We start from the raw sequence: 16,387 nt of genomic DNA on the forward strand, positions 1-16,387 counted from the left end.
CCCTCAGGAAAAGCTCCTTCGTCCTCATGGCTGTTGCAAAACGGGCCCTGCTGACAGGGTTGTCTGGTGTTCATCAGGGAAAGCATTAAAGTGGTTGTTGCTGCCTGGAGTGCCCTGGCTGGCTGCATTTTTAGGAAGGATTATTGTCTGGAGTTACTCCATCAGGACTGTCTGTGACCTGAAAGACCCCAGCCCAAGCCTGGGCTCTGACAGCTCCCAGCCCTGGGGCCTTTGTCACAGTCCCAGGCTGCTGTCCTGGGTCAGGCTGGAGCTGGGAGCCTCCTGCTTCCCTGAGAATGTGAAGATGTTCTGCACTATGTCTCTCCCCTGTCCCAGCCCAATCCCTGGGCTCTCTCAGTGCCTAGGGAGTGATTTCCCTTGAGTTCAGGGACACAAGTTATTTTCTACATTTTGGACACTGCTGCCTGGATGTTTTAATTCCAAACTTGTTTGTTTCTTCCCAGTCTCACTCTTTGAATTTCCTTTTCCAGCAGCAGATGAAATTTCAAGTTTTCTTTGATTTTCTTTTTTTTAGCTCATGAAACCTTTGTGGGGAGGGGGGTTCAGTTCTGTGGAGCTGAGGGTGACGGTAGGAGCGGTGCTCTGGGAGGACAGCGCAGGGTCCTTGGTGGCTTCTCGGCTGCTGCCAGCAGTGCTGTGGCACTGCTCCCGGGCAAAGGCTGTGGATCCCACTGCTGTGGGACCTGGGATCTACCCAGGAGTATAGAGATCCTTCTCCTGCCTCATGCGAGAGAATGCTGCTACTCCAAAAGGGCAGCAGGGAGCAGGGATCCTGCTCTGGGCTCGGATGGGGATCCCTCAGGATCTGGGACCAGCGGAAGCCCTGCCCAGTGTCCGTCCCATCGCCCTGACCAGGAGGTGCTGGGCACGGGAGAGGGCATCGAGCCCGCTGCTGCCAATCGAGGCTGGCTGCGGCCCTGTTCCCCGTGGCCGCCCTCCCCGTGGCCCCGTTTGCGCCGCCGTGCGCGGGCCCTTTAAGCCGCCGCCATCTTTGCTGCGGGCACGGAGCAGCCGGTGCCTCCCCCCGCTGGCCCCGCCCCTCTCCGGGCCGCTCCCGCGCTGCCCATTGGGCACCGCCGCTGCACTTCCGCCCCCGCCGCGCCAGCGCTTCCTTTCCGGTCGCCATTGTCGTGGCGGGAGGTGAGTGAGGGCCGGGGGCGCCATCCGCCGCCATCCGCCCGCCGGGGCCGCGCCCGCCGCCGCCATAGCCCCCCGCAGGGACGCGGAGGAGGCCCCGGGGGCGCCGATGGGGCCGCGCCGGGCCGGAGACCGCGGGTTTGGGGGCGCCTCGGGTGTCCCCGCGTTAACCGTGCCGGTGTCCGCAGGCCGCAGCCATGGCGCCCAGCCGCAATGGGATGATCCTGAAACCCCACTTCCACAAGGACTGGCAGCGCCGAGTCGCCACCTGGTTCAACCAGCCCGCCCGCAAGCTCCGCAGGTGAGTCCCGGAGCTCCGGGGGCCGCGGGAGGGGCTGTCCCGGCTTCTGCGGGGCCGCTTACGGAGCCGGGACGCCGTGGATCTGTTCAGCCATCCCCCACTCGTACTCGGAGCGAGCCGCTGCCAGCCGCAGCCAAGTGATGAGACATCTCCGGAATCGCTGCACCCACAGTGATGAACGCTCTTCCCTGGGTCTCTGATGGCAGTGGCGGTCCCAGGGCAGCAGCAGCCGGCTCAGCCCGGCCGTTCCTTCCGGAGCCATCGCAGGGCAGGAGGTGCCTCCCTGCAAGGGCGGGAGTGGCGCATGTCGTAGAGATGCCGTGTACCCCGTGGCTGTCACAGGTGGGCAGGAGGCTAGTGACGTTGGCTTGTGACCAGCAGGACCAGGACAGGGCTTGTCCCCTATACTGGTGTTGATGTCACACCTGGAACTCCGGTGTTATAATTGGCTCCTCACTGTACGACAGACATTGAGGAACATGTCCAGAGAAGGGAATGAAGCTGGGAAGGGTCTGGATCACCAGGAGCAGCTGGGGGGCTCAGCCTGGAGGAAAGGAGACTCAGGAGACTTCTAGGTCTCCACAACTGACTGACAGGAGGGGGTCAGGGTCTGGTCCCAGGGAACAGGGACAGGAGAAGAGGGAAACCCCCCGGTTTGTGCAGGGGAGGCTCAGGTTGGGCGTCACAAGGAATTTCTTCCTGGAAAGGGCGGTCAGGCCTTGGCAGGGGCTGCCCAGGGAGGGGCTGGATGCAGCACTCAGTGCTCTGGGCTGGGGTGATAAGGTGGTGGGGGTCGGGCACAGGTTGGACTCCCATCACCTGAGGTGTTTCCCAAGCTGAAGGATGCTGTGACCCTGCCCTTCCAGGAGGAAGGCTCGCCAGGCCAAGGCTCGCCGCATCGCCCCCCGGCCCGTGGCTGGGCCCATCCGGCCCATCGTGAGGTGCCCTACCATCAGATACCACAAAAAGGTCCGTGCTGGCAGAGGCTTCAGCCTGGAGGAGCTTAAAGTAAGTACAGAGCATCCATTTATAAAGTCAAATAAAGTCTGAGCTCAGCTGCTTCTGCCATGCACAAGGTGACTTCCTCAGGTGTTGGTACCTGCCATGGAAGGCTGTGGATTTCCTGGCTCTGGGAGCAAGGAAAGACTGGTCTTACCCTGTGATGGTGGAGTAGGTGTGTGAAGAGTGCTTTAAAAGGTAAAAGTCTGTTTATCTGGTGAGAGCATAATTTTAAATTCTGTTAAAATAAAGCTGAAATAGGGGAAATTTAGTTTGGATATATGAAAGAAATTCTTCCCTGTGAGGGTGCCCAGGAAGGCTTTGACTGCTTCATGCCTGGCTGGCAAGTGTCCAAGGCCAGGTTGGACGGCACTTGGAATAGGGGAGGGTGTCCCTGGTCATGGCGGGGGATGGAACTTCAAGATCTTTAAGGTCCTTTCCAACCCAGACTATTCAGAGATTCCATGAAATTTGAATTCTGAAGGAGCCTTGAGTCTCATGAACTTGTTTTGAGAGAGGGAGAAGATCATTAAATTGTTTGTTTATGAAACAGTGTTCTGCTAATTCCAAATATTTTAGCCAATGTTACCAGTTAAGGACCGAGTAAACTCAGCTCAGTTTGGTTCTAAGATTAGCAGAGGATTTTGTACCAGGAGGAAGAGCCATTGAGCACAGCATCTCAGAGTAGCTGGAGTTATAATAGTTGGATTAAAGTGGGAGGTGTTTCCTGTCCTCTGCTCCCTGTCCCTGTGACCTGCCCAGGTGTGCTGAGCAGGTGAAGGTGGTCTGCAGAGCTGCCCACTGTGTCTCTGATCACATTCCGCATCAGGGCTCACTGGCAGCACCAGCTGCCTCTGCGCCTGCTTCAGTGTCTTAATTAAAGCATTTATAACTGAAATTGGTGCACTGAGGCAAGGAAATTGTTCTTCTGGGTGCCAAATACTTCATTACTTTTTTTTTTTTTTTAATTTTTGGGTAATGGTGGAACACAAAGCAGGATGCAGCTGTTTGTCTTCAAACAGAAAATTAGTTTTTTGTTTAAGGTAGTCTAACAAAATAGTTGTTATTTAATGGTTGTTTCAGATGGTTAGAAAAAAATCCTGATTTTACGGAGCTCCCATTATTCAGTGAACCAGAGTTGTCCACGAGCTGACTCATAAACATCTGTCTGAATCCAAGTTTAAATGTGTCCTGCAGGGGTTGCACTTTGCTCCTCTGGGGAAATCCACCTGCAGAAATCAACCCGAGCAAGATCTTAAGCACAAAGATGCACCAGGACACCCTTTGTTGGTCCCTCAGCTGATGCTCAGCCTTCCTCCAGAGCCTGCATCCCGTGCTGGCTGTGCTGGGCTCCCTGCCTGGCTGGTGGGGTGCTGACACTGCTCTCTCCTCTCTCCTCAGCTCGCTGGCATCAACAAGAAGTTTGCCCGGACTATCGGAATCTCTGTGGATCCCCGGAGGCGGAACAAGTCCACCGAGTCCCTGCAGGCCAACGTGCAGAGGCTGAAGGAGTACCACTCCAAGCTCATCCTCTTCCCCAGGAAGCCAGCCATGCCCAAGAAGGGAGACAGCTCTGTGAGTAACCTGACTGCTGGAAATGTGTCCTGTTCTGGGAGGTTTATGTCAGGCAGAGCTCCTGAGCCTTCTCCATTGTGTGAACCCCATGGTTCTGAGCCCAGTACAAGGCCAGGCATTTGGCTGAGCAGCTGCTGGCTTGTTTAGGTGCTGATTCCTGGAGCTTTGCTCCTTGCTCAGCCAATTGAGTTTTAGTTTAGAGAGCTAAATTGTCACAATGGCTGGAAATTCCCCTTGGAGTTAGTCCTACTGGTGGAAGGCTGAGGGACAGGCTGTGAGTAGCTGCAGAGCTGTGCCAGCCAGGCTCCAGAAGGCAATTGTTATTGACATTCAAAAATGGTTTTCATTAAAACCTCTCCAAGATCAGAGTAGAGCTGTGTTCCCTGGCTCTGCTGCCAGTAGATCCAGGGAACACAAGGGTGAGTTCAGACTGTCCTCCCATCTTGTGGAGAATCTGGCAGCTCTAGGCTGCTTAACTCCATCTTCAGAGCAGAGAGGAAGAGCCTGGAGCTGAAACACTGATTCAGATGTGTTTGCTGGAAGTCAGCTGTATTCAGTAAATGTTCAGTCATTTTTGTCTGATGACATGCTTTTACAAGAAGCTGGAATCAACTTGGGAAGGAGTTGCTGAGGAACTTGTTGGGTGTATATGAGCTGTGTGGGCTCAGCCTGGAGAAAAGGAGGCTCAGGGAACGGCCTCAGTTTGTGCCAGGGAAGGCGGTTCAGGTTGGACATCAGGAATTTCTTCCTGGAAAGGGGGGTCAGGCATTAGCAGGAGCTGCCCAGGGAGGTGGTGGAGTCCCCATGCCTGGAGGTGTCCAAGGAAGGAATGGATGTGGCACTCAGTGCTCTGGGCTGGTGACAATGTGGGAATTGGGCACAGCTTGGACTGGATGATCATGGAGGTATTTTCCAACCTAGATGATCCTGTGATCCTGTGTAAATTGAGAGCAGCACAGTTGGTGTCAAAGCTGTCCCAGCTGGCAGAGCTGTGGCCGCTGCTGCTCTGGCCGGATCCGGGCACAGCGTGGGTCGCTGGTGCAGCTCATCAGTGCCAAGCTGGCTTTGTTCCCATTCAGTGTTACAGCTCCTGGCAGGATCATTAGCACCATGTTTAAGCTGGGTACCTGCTGTGCTTTAGCTGAGGTTTTAGCCAGAGAAGTTTAAATTCTGTTCTTTTAATATTCCCATCTTCTCTTGTGCAGCCAGAGGAACTCAAGATGGCCACTCAGCTCACAGGACCTGTCATGCCCATCAAGAACGTAAGTGTCCTTAAATCATGTTCTCTGTGTGATGTGATTGAGGTTGGACTTGTGGAGAGGGTTCTCTCCTTGCCGCCTCACAGCTGAAGGTGGCTGTCTCCAGGCATTGCCCATCCTGGATCAAAAGAAAACCAGGAATAAGTCTTTGAGAGAACTGTGAAATTGTGGGTGCTTTGGGTTCAGTTGGGGTGGGAGTGCTCAGGCAGGGTCTGTGGTCGCCGTTTGTGCCTAAATCCTGTCTGCTTCCCAGAGCTGCTGTCAGAAGTGTCACAAACCTCTACTCATTGCCTACAACTCCCTGACAGAAGGGTGGAGCTGGGAGGGGGGTCGGGCTCTCCTCCCAGGTGACAAGTGACAGGACTAGAGGAACAGCCTCAAGCTGTGCCAGGGGAGGTTTAGGTGGGATATTAGGAAAATTGCTTCACTGACCAGGCTGTCCATCCCTGGCACAGCTAGAGTCCCCATCCTTGGAAGTGCTCAAAAAACACATGGATGTGGCACTTGAGGACATGGTTGGTGGTAACCATGGTGGTGCTGGGCTTATGGTTGGGCTAATAAAGGTCTTTACCAACCTTAACAATGCTGCGATTCTGTGAAACCTGACTCAGGTTTCCCGAGGTGCTTGTTTTCATTCCTGCTCCAGTGAGGAGCCCACGGGAAGGCAGATCCCAGCGGAGCAGGCTGAGGGCAGGGCCTCTAGACAGCACAAGCGCTCCGTTCCCGCTGTTCTCACAGACCGTGGTAGGAGGCCTGGGCTCCGAGGGGCAGCTTGACTGTCTGGCGCTCTCTCCGCAGGTGTTCAAGCGGGAGAAGGCGCGTGTCATCTCGGAAGATGAGAAGAACTTCAAGGCCTTTGCCAGCCTTCGCATGGCCCGGGCCAACGCCCGCCTCTTCGGCATCCGCGCCAAGCGCGCCAAGGAAGCGGCAGAGCAGGATGTGGAGAAGAAGAAATGAACTGCTCTCCCCAGAACTGTCAATAAAGAGCCGTAGAGAGCCCGGTGTGCTGTGGTTTTGGGGCACATGTAGCGAGCGGAGCCGCCCCGTGTGCCCGTGGCGGTGCAGGGATGTGTTCCAGCGTGGGAAGCCTCGTTGGCTGTGATTGGAGGCTCCACATTTCCCGACAGCGAGTTAAACACCTGCCTTGTGCCCACTCCTCTGCCTTGCCAGGGCTGCAGCCTGGGCTGCCTTCTGCTCTGATTCTGAGGGGCTTTGGGGGTTCCCTCTCCGTGCCAGGCTTTGTCTGCTGCCCCTTCCCTGACTTCCATGCCAGTATTCCTGGTTTGATGACTTCCACGCTTCTTTGTGAGGCAAAGCTGTGCAAGTTGGGTGTCATGGTGGGGGTCACTCAGGTGCTGCCCACATAGGGCGCTTTCCCCGCTTTTAGGGGGGTATAGGGGGAGTAAGGTGTGGCCCAGCCCCTCAGCTGGACTTGGATGGAGCCAGGTCCCAGGGCTCTACTGTGCTGCTCTGCCATTCTTCACTCCCTGGCCCTTGGCTCAGCCCCTGCTCCAGTTCTAGGCCACTTAGCCATTTCTTCATGAATTGAAGGCCATCCTGTGGTAGATGTGGCACTTGGGGACATTGTGGTGGCTTTGGCAGTACTGGGGAGAGGGTGAACTGATCTTGGAGTCTTTCCATCCCAAATGATTCTGTGTTACTTTAGGTGGTGCCACAAGAGCTCAGGAGAAAAGGGAATTCTGGCCAGTCCTCGTGGCTGTTGGGGGCATCCCAGGCTCTGCCTGTCCCTGGGCAGGGCCTGATGGGTCACTGGGATGTGCTGGGATCACAGCTGCTCCGGGAGCACTCACCCAGCCCATGGATGGGATGGGATGGGATGATGGGATGGGACACTCAGTGCTACAGTCCTGGCACAGCTGCATGGTTCCTGGGCAGTTCAAAGAGGCGAGAGGTGCCTGCTGAGGTGTTGCCTGTGTCCCATCACCACGCTGTCCCTCCAACCCCTGTGTCCTGCTGTGGGTCGGTGGCTCCTGCCCTACCAAGCCGTGCTGGACCTGTGGGGGGGGGTGGAAAGGAGAGTGGCCTATTTCTGCCAGGCAGCCTGGGGATTAGCTCCTGAAGCCTGGGCCCTGTGGTGCCCTCGTGCTTGTTAGACCTATCTGCATTTTAATCCCTCCAAATTTGAGCTAATTACATCATCTTCCATAGAGCTGGGTTGACAGTGCCGCAGTGCTGGGGGGACAGGGGTGGGTGGGGGGTCCCGGGGTGGGGACTCAGCCTATGGGGCTCCATGTGCATGGAATTTGGGATGCTCCAGCGTGTGGGGAGGGCGCCCCGAAGGTTTGAGGGGACCCCACCCTTGTGCTTGGGCTGTTGGCTCAGAGTGTGGGGGGCCAGGACCAAGGTGGCCTTGGGTACCCCATGGGGAGCAGCTGGGGAGGGTGGGGGGCGGTGGCTGTGCCATGGGGGTCTCACTTAGAGCAGGAGCTCCTGCCCTGGCACAGCCAGCAGTGCTAGGGACCCTGGGGACCCCGCTCAGCCCCCGTGTGGGGTGGGCTCGTCTCCGGAGCCGGCAGCGAGGCAGTTAACGGAGCTTGTCATCCATCTCCCTCTTAGGGCTCCGCTCCCGAGCTGCAGCTTGAGTCAGTTGTGTGGAGGTGGCAGCGGCAGCAGCTCCGGCGGGCGCACCGGCACGGCGGGCACACCGGCACGGCGGGCACGCCCCGACCCAGCCCCTGCCGTGCCCCAGCCCGGGCCACCGGCACCCAGGTGAGGGGGTGACGGGCAGGGTGGGACCCGCTGTCCCCTCCACTGAGCGGTGGATGATGCCAAGGGGTGTCCGCGATCCCGGGGAGGGGGACGGTGCCCACCGGAGCCGGGGCACCGGAGCCTTGTGCTGGGGAGGGCCTGGGCACTGCATGACTTCCCCAGGAAACTTCGGCCGGGCTGGGCACCGAGGGCACATCTGGGCAAGGGCTGCTCTGTCCCTGTCCCTGCCCCAGCCTGGAGCCCCCAGCACACCTGCAGGCGAGGGGACAAGCCCCGGACTGGGGCGGGACTGGCAGAGCCCCTCGCTGCCCTGTCAGGCAGCATTGCCCAGCTGTGTGTTAGGGCAGGATGGACGCTGTCCCCAGCACGGGGGAATCCATCACCTGGTGCCACAGACACGGAGTTGGTGTCCCCATTCCCCCCGGAGAGCCCTGCCCAGGCTGGGGGTGCTGCCCGCAGGGACTGGAGGGGGTTTCTCTTCCACAGCCCCGCACGGGGCACTCCAGGTTGGGTTCCTCACCCCACTTAGGCACCCCTCCCCTCGGGACACATCCTGCCGCTGTGGTGGGGCTGGGGCTGAGCTGGGCACGGCCCTGCAGGACCGTGTGAACCCCCCACAGCAGTGCCCACGGTGCTGGCTGGGGTCTGGGGTACCCGGGCCGTGCCACGAGGTGCCCCAACTCTCGCTCACCCCGCTGTGCTTTGATGCCTTGCAGGGCCCCGTGGAGCCATCGGGACTGGAACGGCCATCCCACCTCGGAGGTGTCCCGGGACCCCTGTCCTGTCACCGGGACCGTGCCCGGCACCGCGGGGCGCCGTGCCCCGGGCATGACGGGCACCTGCCCCGCTCCCTGACAGCGGCTACCCCGCTCGCCCCCCATGCCCTTCGCCCACGGGGCCGCCGGTGCCCCGCCGCGCCCGGCCGGCATGGGCGACGTGCCCGAGCTGTGCCCGCAGGCCCCGCTGGCTGTGCTCTCCAAGGTGGAGCTGCGGGTCAGCTGTAAACACCTCCTGGACCGCGACACCCTCAACAAATCGGACCCCTGTGTCCTGCTGCTGATGCAGTCCCAGGGCCAGTGGATGGAGGTAGGAGGGGGGTCACTGCGGGCACCCACCGAGCCAGGCAGGGCAGGGCGGGACCCAGGCACAGGGTGGGGGATGTAGGGGGCTGCAGGAGATGGTGGGGGGCGAGATGCAGGGTGCAGAACGAGGGTCAGGGTGCAGAAGTTGGTGGGGAGCAGAGTACAGGGTACAGAGCAGGGTACAGGAGAGAATGGGGTACAGGGCGCAGAAAGGGGTGCAGGGTTCAGAGCAGAGTGCAGGGTACAGATCAGGGTACAGGAGATAAGGGAGAGAAGAGGGTACAGGGTGCAAAGTGGGATTCTAGGTGCAAAACAGGGTGCAGGGTTCAGACCAGGATACAGGGTACAGAGCAGAGGGCTGCAGGAGATGATGCAGAGTAGGGTGCATGGTGCAAGACAGGTTGCAGGGTTCAGAACAAGGTGCAGGGTTCAGCCCAGGGTGCAGGAGACAATGAAGAATGGGCTGCTGGGTGCAGAAGAGGGTCAGGGTTCAGAAGGGAGTACAGGGTTCAGGATGGGGTGCAAGGTGCAGAACAAGGTGGACGGTTCAGACCGGGGTACAGGGTGCAGAGCAGGGGTGCAGGAGATGATGCAGAGTAGGGTGCACAGTGCAGAACAGGTTGCAGGGTCCAGAACGGGGTCCACGGGGTGAGGCAGGGTGGGCAGGGCACTGTGGGGCAACTGGCAGCCTGTGGGGATGGATGGTTAACATCCAGCCCTCTGGGGCTGCAGTGGGGCCGGGGAGCGGGGAGGGCGTGGTGCCCACCGCATGTGGCTCCCGAGTGGCTCCACTGCCGTGGGACAGGGACAAGGGACACCTCAGCCCCCCCGAGGTGGCTCAGGGTTGGAGGGCTGGCGCTGGCAGTGGGGCTGGCAGACGCCGGGATGGCACTGGGGCTGACACGGCTCCTCCCATCCCTCCCCATGCTGAGCTCCGGGCTGGCACCGGCGGCTCCACTCTAATCGCGGCCGCTCAGCCGGCGGATTTAGCGCTAAATCCCTCGGCGTGTCATCGACTCGGCTCGAGCCAGCGCGGAGCTGGGGAGGGGGGGACAAGGGCGCCGTGCCAGCTGCGGTGTGCTGTGCCATGCCAGACACTTGTACCCGGCTGTGCCACAGTGCTCTGTGCCACGCTCTGTGTGCTGTGCCATGCTGTGCCACACTCCAAGCTGTGCCATGCTGTACCACACTCAAGGCTGTGCTGTGCCAGACACCAGCCGGCTCCAAGAGGCAAGAGCCACCTTTTGGAGTGACTCCTGTCCCAGCCAGCCTGTGTGCCCCAGAGGGGGTGCCTGAATCTGGCTCTGCTGCTGGGTCTAAGATCTTGGACCTGCTGGGTCCAGAGGGTCCGAGGACCCAACAGCCACATCACCAGAATGAGGGGCTGGCAGTGCCCATGCAGGAGGGACACGGGTGGCTGTGGCAGGGTGGCAGCTGTGTGGGCTCAACAGACGATGCTGGACTGAGGAGGCAGTGGGCAGGGGCCAGGGGCTGGCAGGGTGCCCTGGCCAGGATGTGTCCCCTTGAGTCAACCCTGGCAGGGATGAGTGTGGGGGAGGCTCCAGAACTGCTCAGCACCTGCTGCCAGCTTGGCCAGGAGACACTGAGCACCAACTGCCCACTGGGGCCACCAGGGCTGAGGGCTGGTGACCCCCAGGATGGGCACAGCTGCTTTCCTGGCACCAGCCTGTTGCTCCTGCTCCAGCAGAGCTGTGGCAAAGCATAGCCAGAGGTAGAGTGAGAGGTCATCCCTTGGATGCCCACAGGGAGCCCAGCGGTAGCTGCATCCCAGACCCAGGGCTGGAAGCTGTGGGGGCACAAGGGGCTCCTCCAAAAGCCACTCATTGGGGCGCAGCTGGTCCTTCCGTGCATTCTCTGATCCTGCACCCCTATCCCTTCATCCTTCACTCCCCCATCCCTCATCCCTGTACCCCTCAACCTATCATGTCCCACCCCTTCACGACAGCCCCCATCCCACATCCCACATCCAGCCTCCCCACACCCCTGGGTTCCCACATACCTGCGTGAGCTCTGGCACCCCAAGGCCCTGTGCCAACCCCTCACAGGTGGATCGCAGCGAGGTGATCAAGAGCAACCTGAACCCCGTGTTCGCCAAGATCTTCACGGTCGATTACTACTTTGAGGAGGTGCAGAAACTGCGCTTCGAGGTGTACGACAGCCATGGCCAGGCCGGCGTGGGCACGCACGACGATGACTTCCTGGGGGGCATGGAGTGCACCGTGGGGCAGGTGAGCCTGGGGACCCCTCCCTGGGGACCCCCGGCCGTGTCCCCTCCCCAACGCTGGGCTCTCGCAGATCGTGGCGCAGAAACGGGTGACGAAGCCGCTGTTCCTCAAGTACGGGAAGTTTGCGGGCAAGTCCACGATCACGGTGAGCACTGAGCCTGGGCTGGGGGTGACACTGGGGTGGGTGACACTGAGCAGGGGCACTGGGGTGGCACCGAAGCAAGGGAAGCACCGAGATGGAATCCTGGGATGGCACCAGTCAGGACACATGGATGGCACAGGACTGGGGTACTGGGACAGCGTCAAACTGGGACTCCTGGGTGGCACTGGACTGGATCAGTAGGGTGGCACGGACTCTTGGGGGTGCGGAGGGCTCAGGGTCCCCGATGCCATCTACTGGCCATCCTGAAGGTCCCTGCTGTGCCAGGGAGGCACGTGGGGCCCTGTCCCTTCCCAGGGCAGCACAGGGAGCTGGTGGGCAGGGGGGCAAAGCTGTGCCAGGCTCTGAGCACCCACCCTCCTCAGATCATCTCGGAGGAGATTTCGGGGAACAACGGCTATGTGGAGCTCGCCTTCCGCGCCAAGAAACTGGACGACAAGGTGAGCTGGGTGCTGGGGGGAAACAGGGCAGGGTGAGCACTTCTCTCTCTCATCCTCCTCCCCCAGGACCTGTTCAGCAAGTCAGATCCCTTCCTGGAGATCTACCGCATCGACGACGACCGCAGCGAGCAGCTGGTGTACCGCACCGAGGTGGGGCTGTGGCAGCACCGGGCCCCGGCCCCCCACGGCCACCCCGGGGGCTTCCCAGCCCCCTGAGCCCCCACCCCTGTCCTGCAGGTGGTGAAGAACAACCTCAGCCCCATCTGGGAGCCCTTCAAAGTCTCCCTCAACTCGCTCTGCAGCTGTGAGGAGAAGAGGAAGCTGAGGGTGAGGAAGAATGATGGGGACCTCTATTCCTGCCCTGGGGGCATCTGAACCCCCGCTTCCCTGGGGGTGTGCTGGGGACCCCTCAGTGCTGGGGACAGGGCTGAGCCCCCCGGTGCCCCCCTGAGCCGTGCCCATCGCAGTGCGTGGTGTGGGACTACGACTCACGGGGCAAGCACGACTTCATCGGGGAGTTCTTCACCACCTTTGAGGAGATGCAGAAGGCCATGGGGGAGAACAAGGTGGGACATGGGGACACGGGGATGGCCTGGGGTCACCCTGTGTGCTGCCAGCAGAGCCTGTCCTAGCAGCCACCTTCCAGCTCCTCCTCTGGGTTTGGCATAATTTTCTTCTCTCTGCCCTCCTGTTTGGGGAAGGGATGGTGGGTTTGGGGTCTTCTGGGGAATCAGTCATGGATGGGGTGGCTGGCAGTGGGGGAAGGCAGCTGCACCCTGGGGCTGTGGGGGTGCAGGGACACAATGTTCCGGGGCCGTGGGGTCCCCAGCAGGGTGGGGGTGCCCGGGCTGGGCCGTGCCCCGGGGGGGCCGCAGGCAGCGCGGGTGCCGGTGCCACAGGTGCAGTGGGACTGCATGAACCCCAAGTACAAGATCAAGAAGCGCAACTACAAGAATTCGGGGGTCGTGGTGCTGCTGGACCTGAAGGTGAGCTCCTGGGAGCTGTGCCAGGCTATGCCAGGCTATGCCAGGCTGTGCAGGCTCCATGGGCTGGCGTGGGGCACAGCTGCCTGACGCAGATCCCTCTGGAAGATCCACAGGGTTTACTCCTTCCTGGATTACATCATGGGTGGCTGCCAGATCCATTTCACGGTGAGCAGCGTTCCCTCCCCACCCAGCAGGGACACCCCAGTGGCCCTGCCCACCCTGGGTGATCCCCACTGTCCCCCCCACCAGGTGGCCATCGACTTCACGGCCTCCAATGGGGACCCCCGGAACAGCTGCTCCCTGCACTACATCAACCCCTACCAGCCCAACGAGTACCTCAAGGCACTGGTGGCTGTGGGTGAAATCTGCCAGGACTACGACAGGTTGGTGGCTTTGGCAGGTCCCCCGGGGCCACGCACTCTGGTGACATCCACCTCGGGCTGAGATCTGCTGGTGACAGGCACTCAGTGCTGGCACCGGAGCTCCTCACGCCCTTTCCCTTGCAGCGATAAGAAATTCTCGGCTCTGGGCTTTGGTGCCAGGATCCCCCCCAAGTACGAGGTGAGGGGGTCTGTGTGACCCCAGGGATGCACTCATCCCTCTGGGTACCCTCGGCTGTGGCACTGGCAGGGCTTGGCAGACTCCAGGGGCTGTGGTAGGGGGTGCACCAGCTGCCCCTCCCCTCCCTCCCTCCCTCCAGGTCTCCCACGACTTCGCCATCAACTTCAACCCCGACAACGATGAGTGTGAGGGTGAGTCCAGCTCCAGAGGGGCCGGACCCATGGCTGGCATGCCCCTCACCCCTCGCACACCCCGCAGGCATCCAGGGCGTCGTGGAGTCCTACCAGAGCTGCCTGCCCAAAATCCAGCTCTACGGCCCCACCAACGTGGCTCCCATCATCTCCAAGGTGGCTCGTGTGGCGGCCGACGAGGAGCGGACCAAGGAGGCCTCGGTGGGTCCCTGTGTCCCTGCCGGGGCCGGGCTTGGACCCTGCACACTCGTGACACGTGTGGCTGCTCCGGCCAGGGGCGGGCAGCCCCCTGACCTCGGGCTCAGGCAGCCTCCCGAGCATCCCTGTCCCCCCAGCAATACTTCATCCTGCTAATCCTGACCGACGGCGTGGTGACCGACATGGCGGACACGAGGGAGGCCATCGTCCGCGCCTCCTACCTGCCCATGTCCATCATCATCGTCGGCGTGGGCAACGCCGACTTCACGGACATGCAGATCCTGGACGGGGACGACGGTGTGCTGCGCTCCCCCAAGGGCGAGCCCGTCCTGCGCGACATCGTCCAGTTCGTCCCTTTCCGCGAGTTCAAGAACGTGAGTGGGGCAGCGACGAAGTCCTGCCTGCCCCTCCCGGCCCCTCCCGTCCTCTCCTGTCCCCTCCCGTCCCCTTCTGTCCCCTCCCGCCCCTTTCCATCCCCTCCCGTCCCCTCTTTCCCCCTCTCATCCATCTTTTCCCTCCCATCCCCTCTGTCCCTCCTGTCCCCTCCCGTCCCCTCCGCCCCTGGCGGCGCGGGGAGCCGGTGCCCGCGGCTCAGCCCAGTGTCCCGGTGTCCCGCAGGCGTCGCCCACAGCCCTGGCCAAGTGCGTGCTGGCGGAGGTGCCCAAGCAGGTGGTGGAGTACTACAGCTACAAGGCCTTCCCCCCGCGCTGCCCCCGGCCCCCCACCCCCGACCCCAGCCTCGGCTCCCCGCAGTGAGGGAGCCCCAACCTCGGTTTTCCCTGGTGAGGGACCCCCGGCCCCCGACTCCAGCCTCAGTTCCCCCTGTGAGACACCCCCAGTGCCCCCCAGCTTTGGTTGCCCCAGTGAAGGTCCCCATCCCCAGTCCAGCGTGCCCAGTGAGACCCCCCCTGTCCCGGTGTGGCCTGGGGACACACGGGGTCCCTGCCAGGCCCTGCCCTGCCACAGCCCTCCGGCTGGGACATGGGGAAAGTCCCGGCCCCCAGTGCAGGACACCCCCAGCACTGCCTGTCCAGTCCTGTGGCCCGGACCCACCTCTCCTGTCCCCTCGGTCCCCTCGGTCCCTGCTTCTCTGTCACTGTGATCTTTGGAGGCTGCATGATCCCCCCAATAAAGCACCACCCTCGTGCCCACCCTCCTGCTCTCTGGGGGCGACCCCACCCTCGGGGGGTCACTCGGGCTGGGTGGGGAGGCTGGCAGCTCCTGGATGCCGCCGTGTCCCGTCACGGTGACACCGCGCTGCCCCACCCGGTGACAAGAGCCGAGGGCAGCCCCAGCCCCCCCGTTCCGGGTGTCCGCGGCCGGCAGCGTGCCGGGAGCGCCGGAGCAGCCGCGGCTTTGATGTGCCAGGGCGGGCGCTGCACCGCTGTGAGCGGCGCCGAATCCAGGGCACGGAGCGGGGAGAGGCGGCCGCGGAGCGAGCCCTGCTGCCCGGCACACGGCCACTGCCACGTGCTGTGTGCCATGGGCTGTGTGCCCTGTGCCGTGTGCCATGGGCTGTGTGCCGTGTGCCGTGCGCCATATCCTATGTGCTGTGTGCCACACCCCGTGCACTGCGTCCCCAGCTGTGTTCCCTGTGCCATGCATGTGCTGTGTGTGAGTATCCTGTGCCACGTGCCGTGTGCCATGGCCCATGCACCACTGCTGCATGGATGTGGACTTGTCATGTCCCATGTGCCATGCATCCTGTGCCACACTGTGTGCCACGTCCCACATATCTGTTCTACGTGCCACATGCTGTGTGTGCTACATGCTCTGCCATACTGTGTATCTGTTCCATGTGACATGTGCATTGTCATGTGCCACATGCTGTGTGCCTTGTCATGTTCCCTGTGCCATGTGCTATTTGTCACCTGCTCTGTGCCATTTGTCATGTGACGTGTTCTGTGTGCCCTGTGCCAGGTGCCATGTTCCTCATGCCAGGTTCTGTCTGCCATGTGCCCTGTGCCAGGTGCCATGTTCCTTGTGCCACGTGCCACGTTTCTTGTGCCATGTTCCCTGTGCCACATTCCTTGTGCCATGTGCCATGCATTGTGCTGTGCCAAGTGCCACGTGCCGGGCACTGTGCCACACTCCTGCCACGTGCTGTGTGCTGATGCTGCCAGCATGGTGCCAGCAGATGCTCCTGGCAAGGTGACATCCCCAGGGGCAGGGTGGGCCCAAGGCCACGGCAGGGACTGAAACTGGGGCCTGGAGCAGCCTCATGGGGTAGGGGCCACCTGAGAGCCGCCGCGCAGGTGCCACTGAGCTGGGCTCCAGGGTGCTGCCATGTCCCTGGGTGCAGGTGCCAGGCTCGTCCCATGTGGGTGTCACTCTCTGGGACAGCTCTGCTGGCCCTTGGGCACTGCTGGCAGCACAAGGCACGGGCAGGGGCGCGGTACCTGCACCCCCGTTCAGCCCCTATTTATAGCTCCTGATTCATCCCTTCAAGGCGGATCCCGGCTGTTGCCGTGGAAACCCAAACCTGCTGCAGCAGGGGCCGG

The 16,387-nt window shown here is 61.4% G+C and overlaps 2 protein-coding genes across 2 annotated transcripts; both read left to right on the forward strand.

Annotated features, from left to right (window-relative positions):
* The first annotated feature begins 1,042 nt into the window (after window positions 1-1,042).
* On the forward strand, window positions 1,043-6,288 carry RPL13 (ribosomal protein L13). The gene is made up of 6 exons (XM_009090786.4): window positions 1,043-1,161; window positions 1,347-1,459; window positions 2,326-2,467; window positions 3,860-4,033; window positions 5,239-5,295; window positions 6,091-6,288. The coding sequence occupies exons 2-6, from the start codon at window positions 1,356-1,358 to the stop codon at window positions 6,247-6,249; spliced, it is 636 nt and encodes a 211-aa protein (XP_009089034.1). The 5' UTR covers window positions 1,043-1,161; window positions 1,347-1,355; the 3' UTR covers window positions 6,250-6,288.
* Window positions 6,289-7,527: 1,239 nt separating this feature from the next.
* On the forward strand, window positions 7,528-15,037 carry CPNE7 (copine 7). The gene is made up of 16 exons (XM_050978773.1): window positions 7,528-8,022; window positions 8,739-9,108; window positions 11,171-11,353; window positions 11,421-11,495; window positions 11,876-11,950; window positions 12,017-12,100; window positions 12,188-12,277; window positions 12,418-12,516; window positions 12,850-12,936; window positions 13,042-13,101; window positions 13,186-13,319; window positions 13,443-13,497; window positions 13,637-13,688; window positions 13,756-13,889; window positions 14,024-14,260; window positions 14,505-15,037. The coding sequence occupies exons 2-16, from the start codon at window positions 8,902-8,904 to the stop codon at window positions 14,640-14,642; spliced, it is 1,710 nt and encodes a 569-aa protein (XP_050834730.1). The 5' UTR covers window positions 7,528-8,022; window positions 8,739-8,901; the 3' UTR covers window positions 14,643-15,037.
* Window positions 15,038-16,387: the final 1,350 nt, after the last annotated feature.

Source organism: Serinus canaria, chromosome 11 (genome assembly GCF_022539315.1).
Source record: "Serinus canaria isolate serCan28SL12 chromosome 11, serCan2020, whole genome shotgun sequence".
NCBI classification, from domain to species: domain Eukaryota; kingdom Metazoa; phylum Chordata; class Aves; order Passeriformes; family Fringillidae; genus Serinus; species Serinus canaria.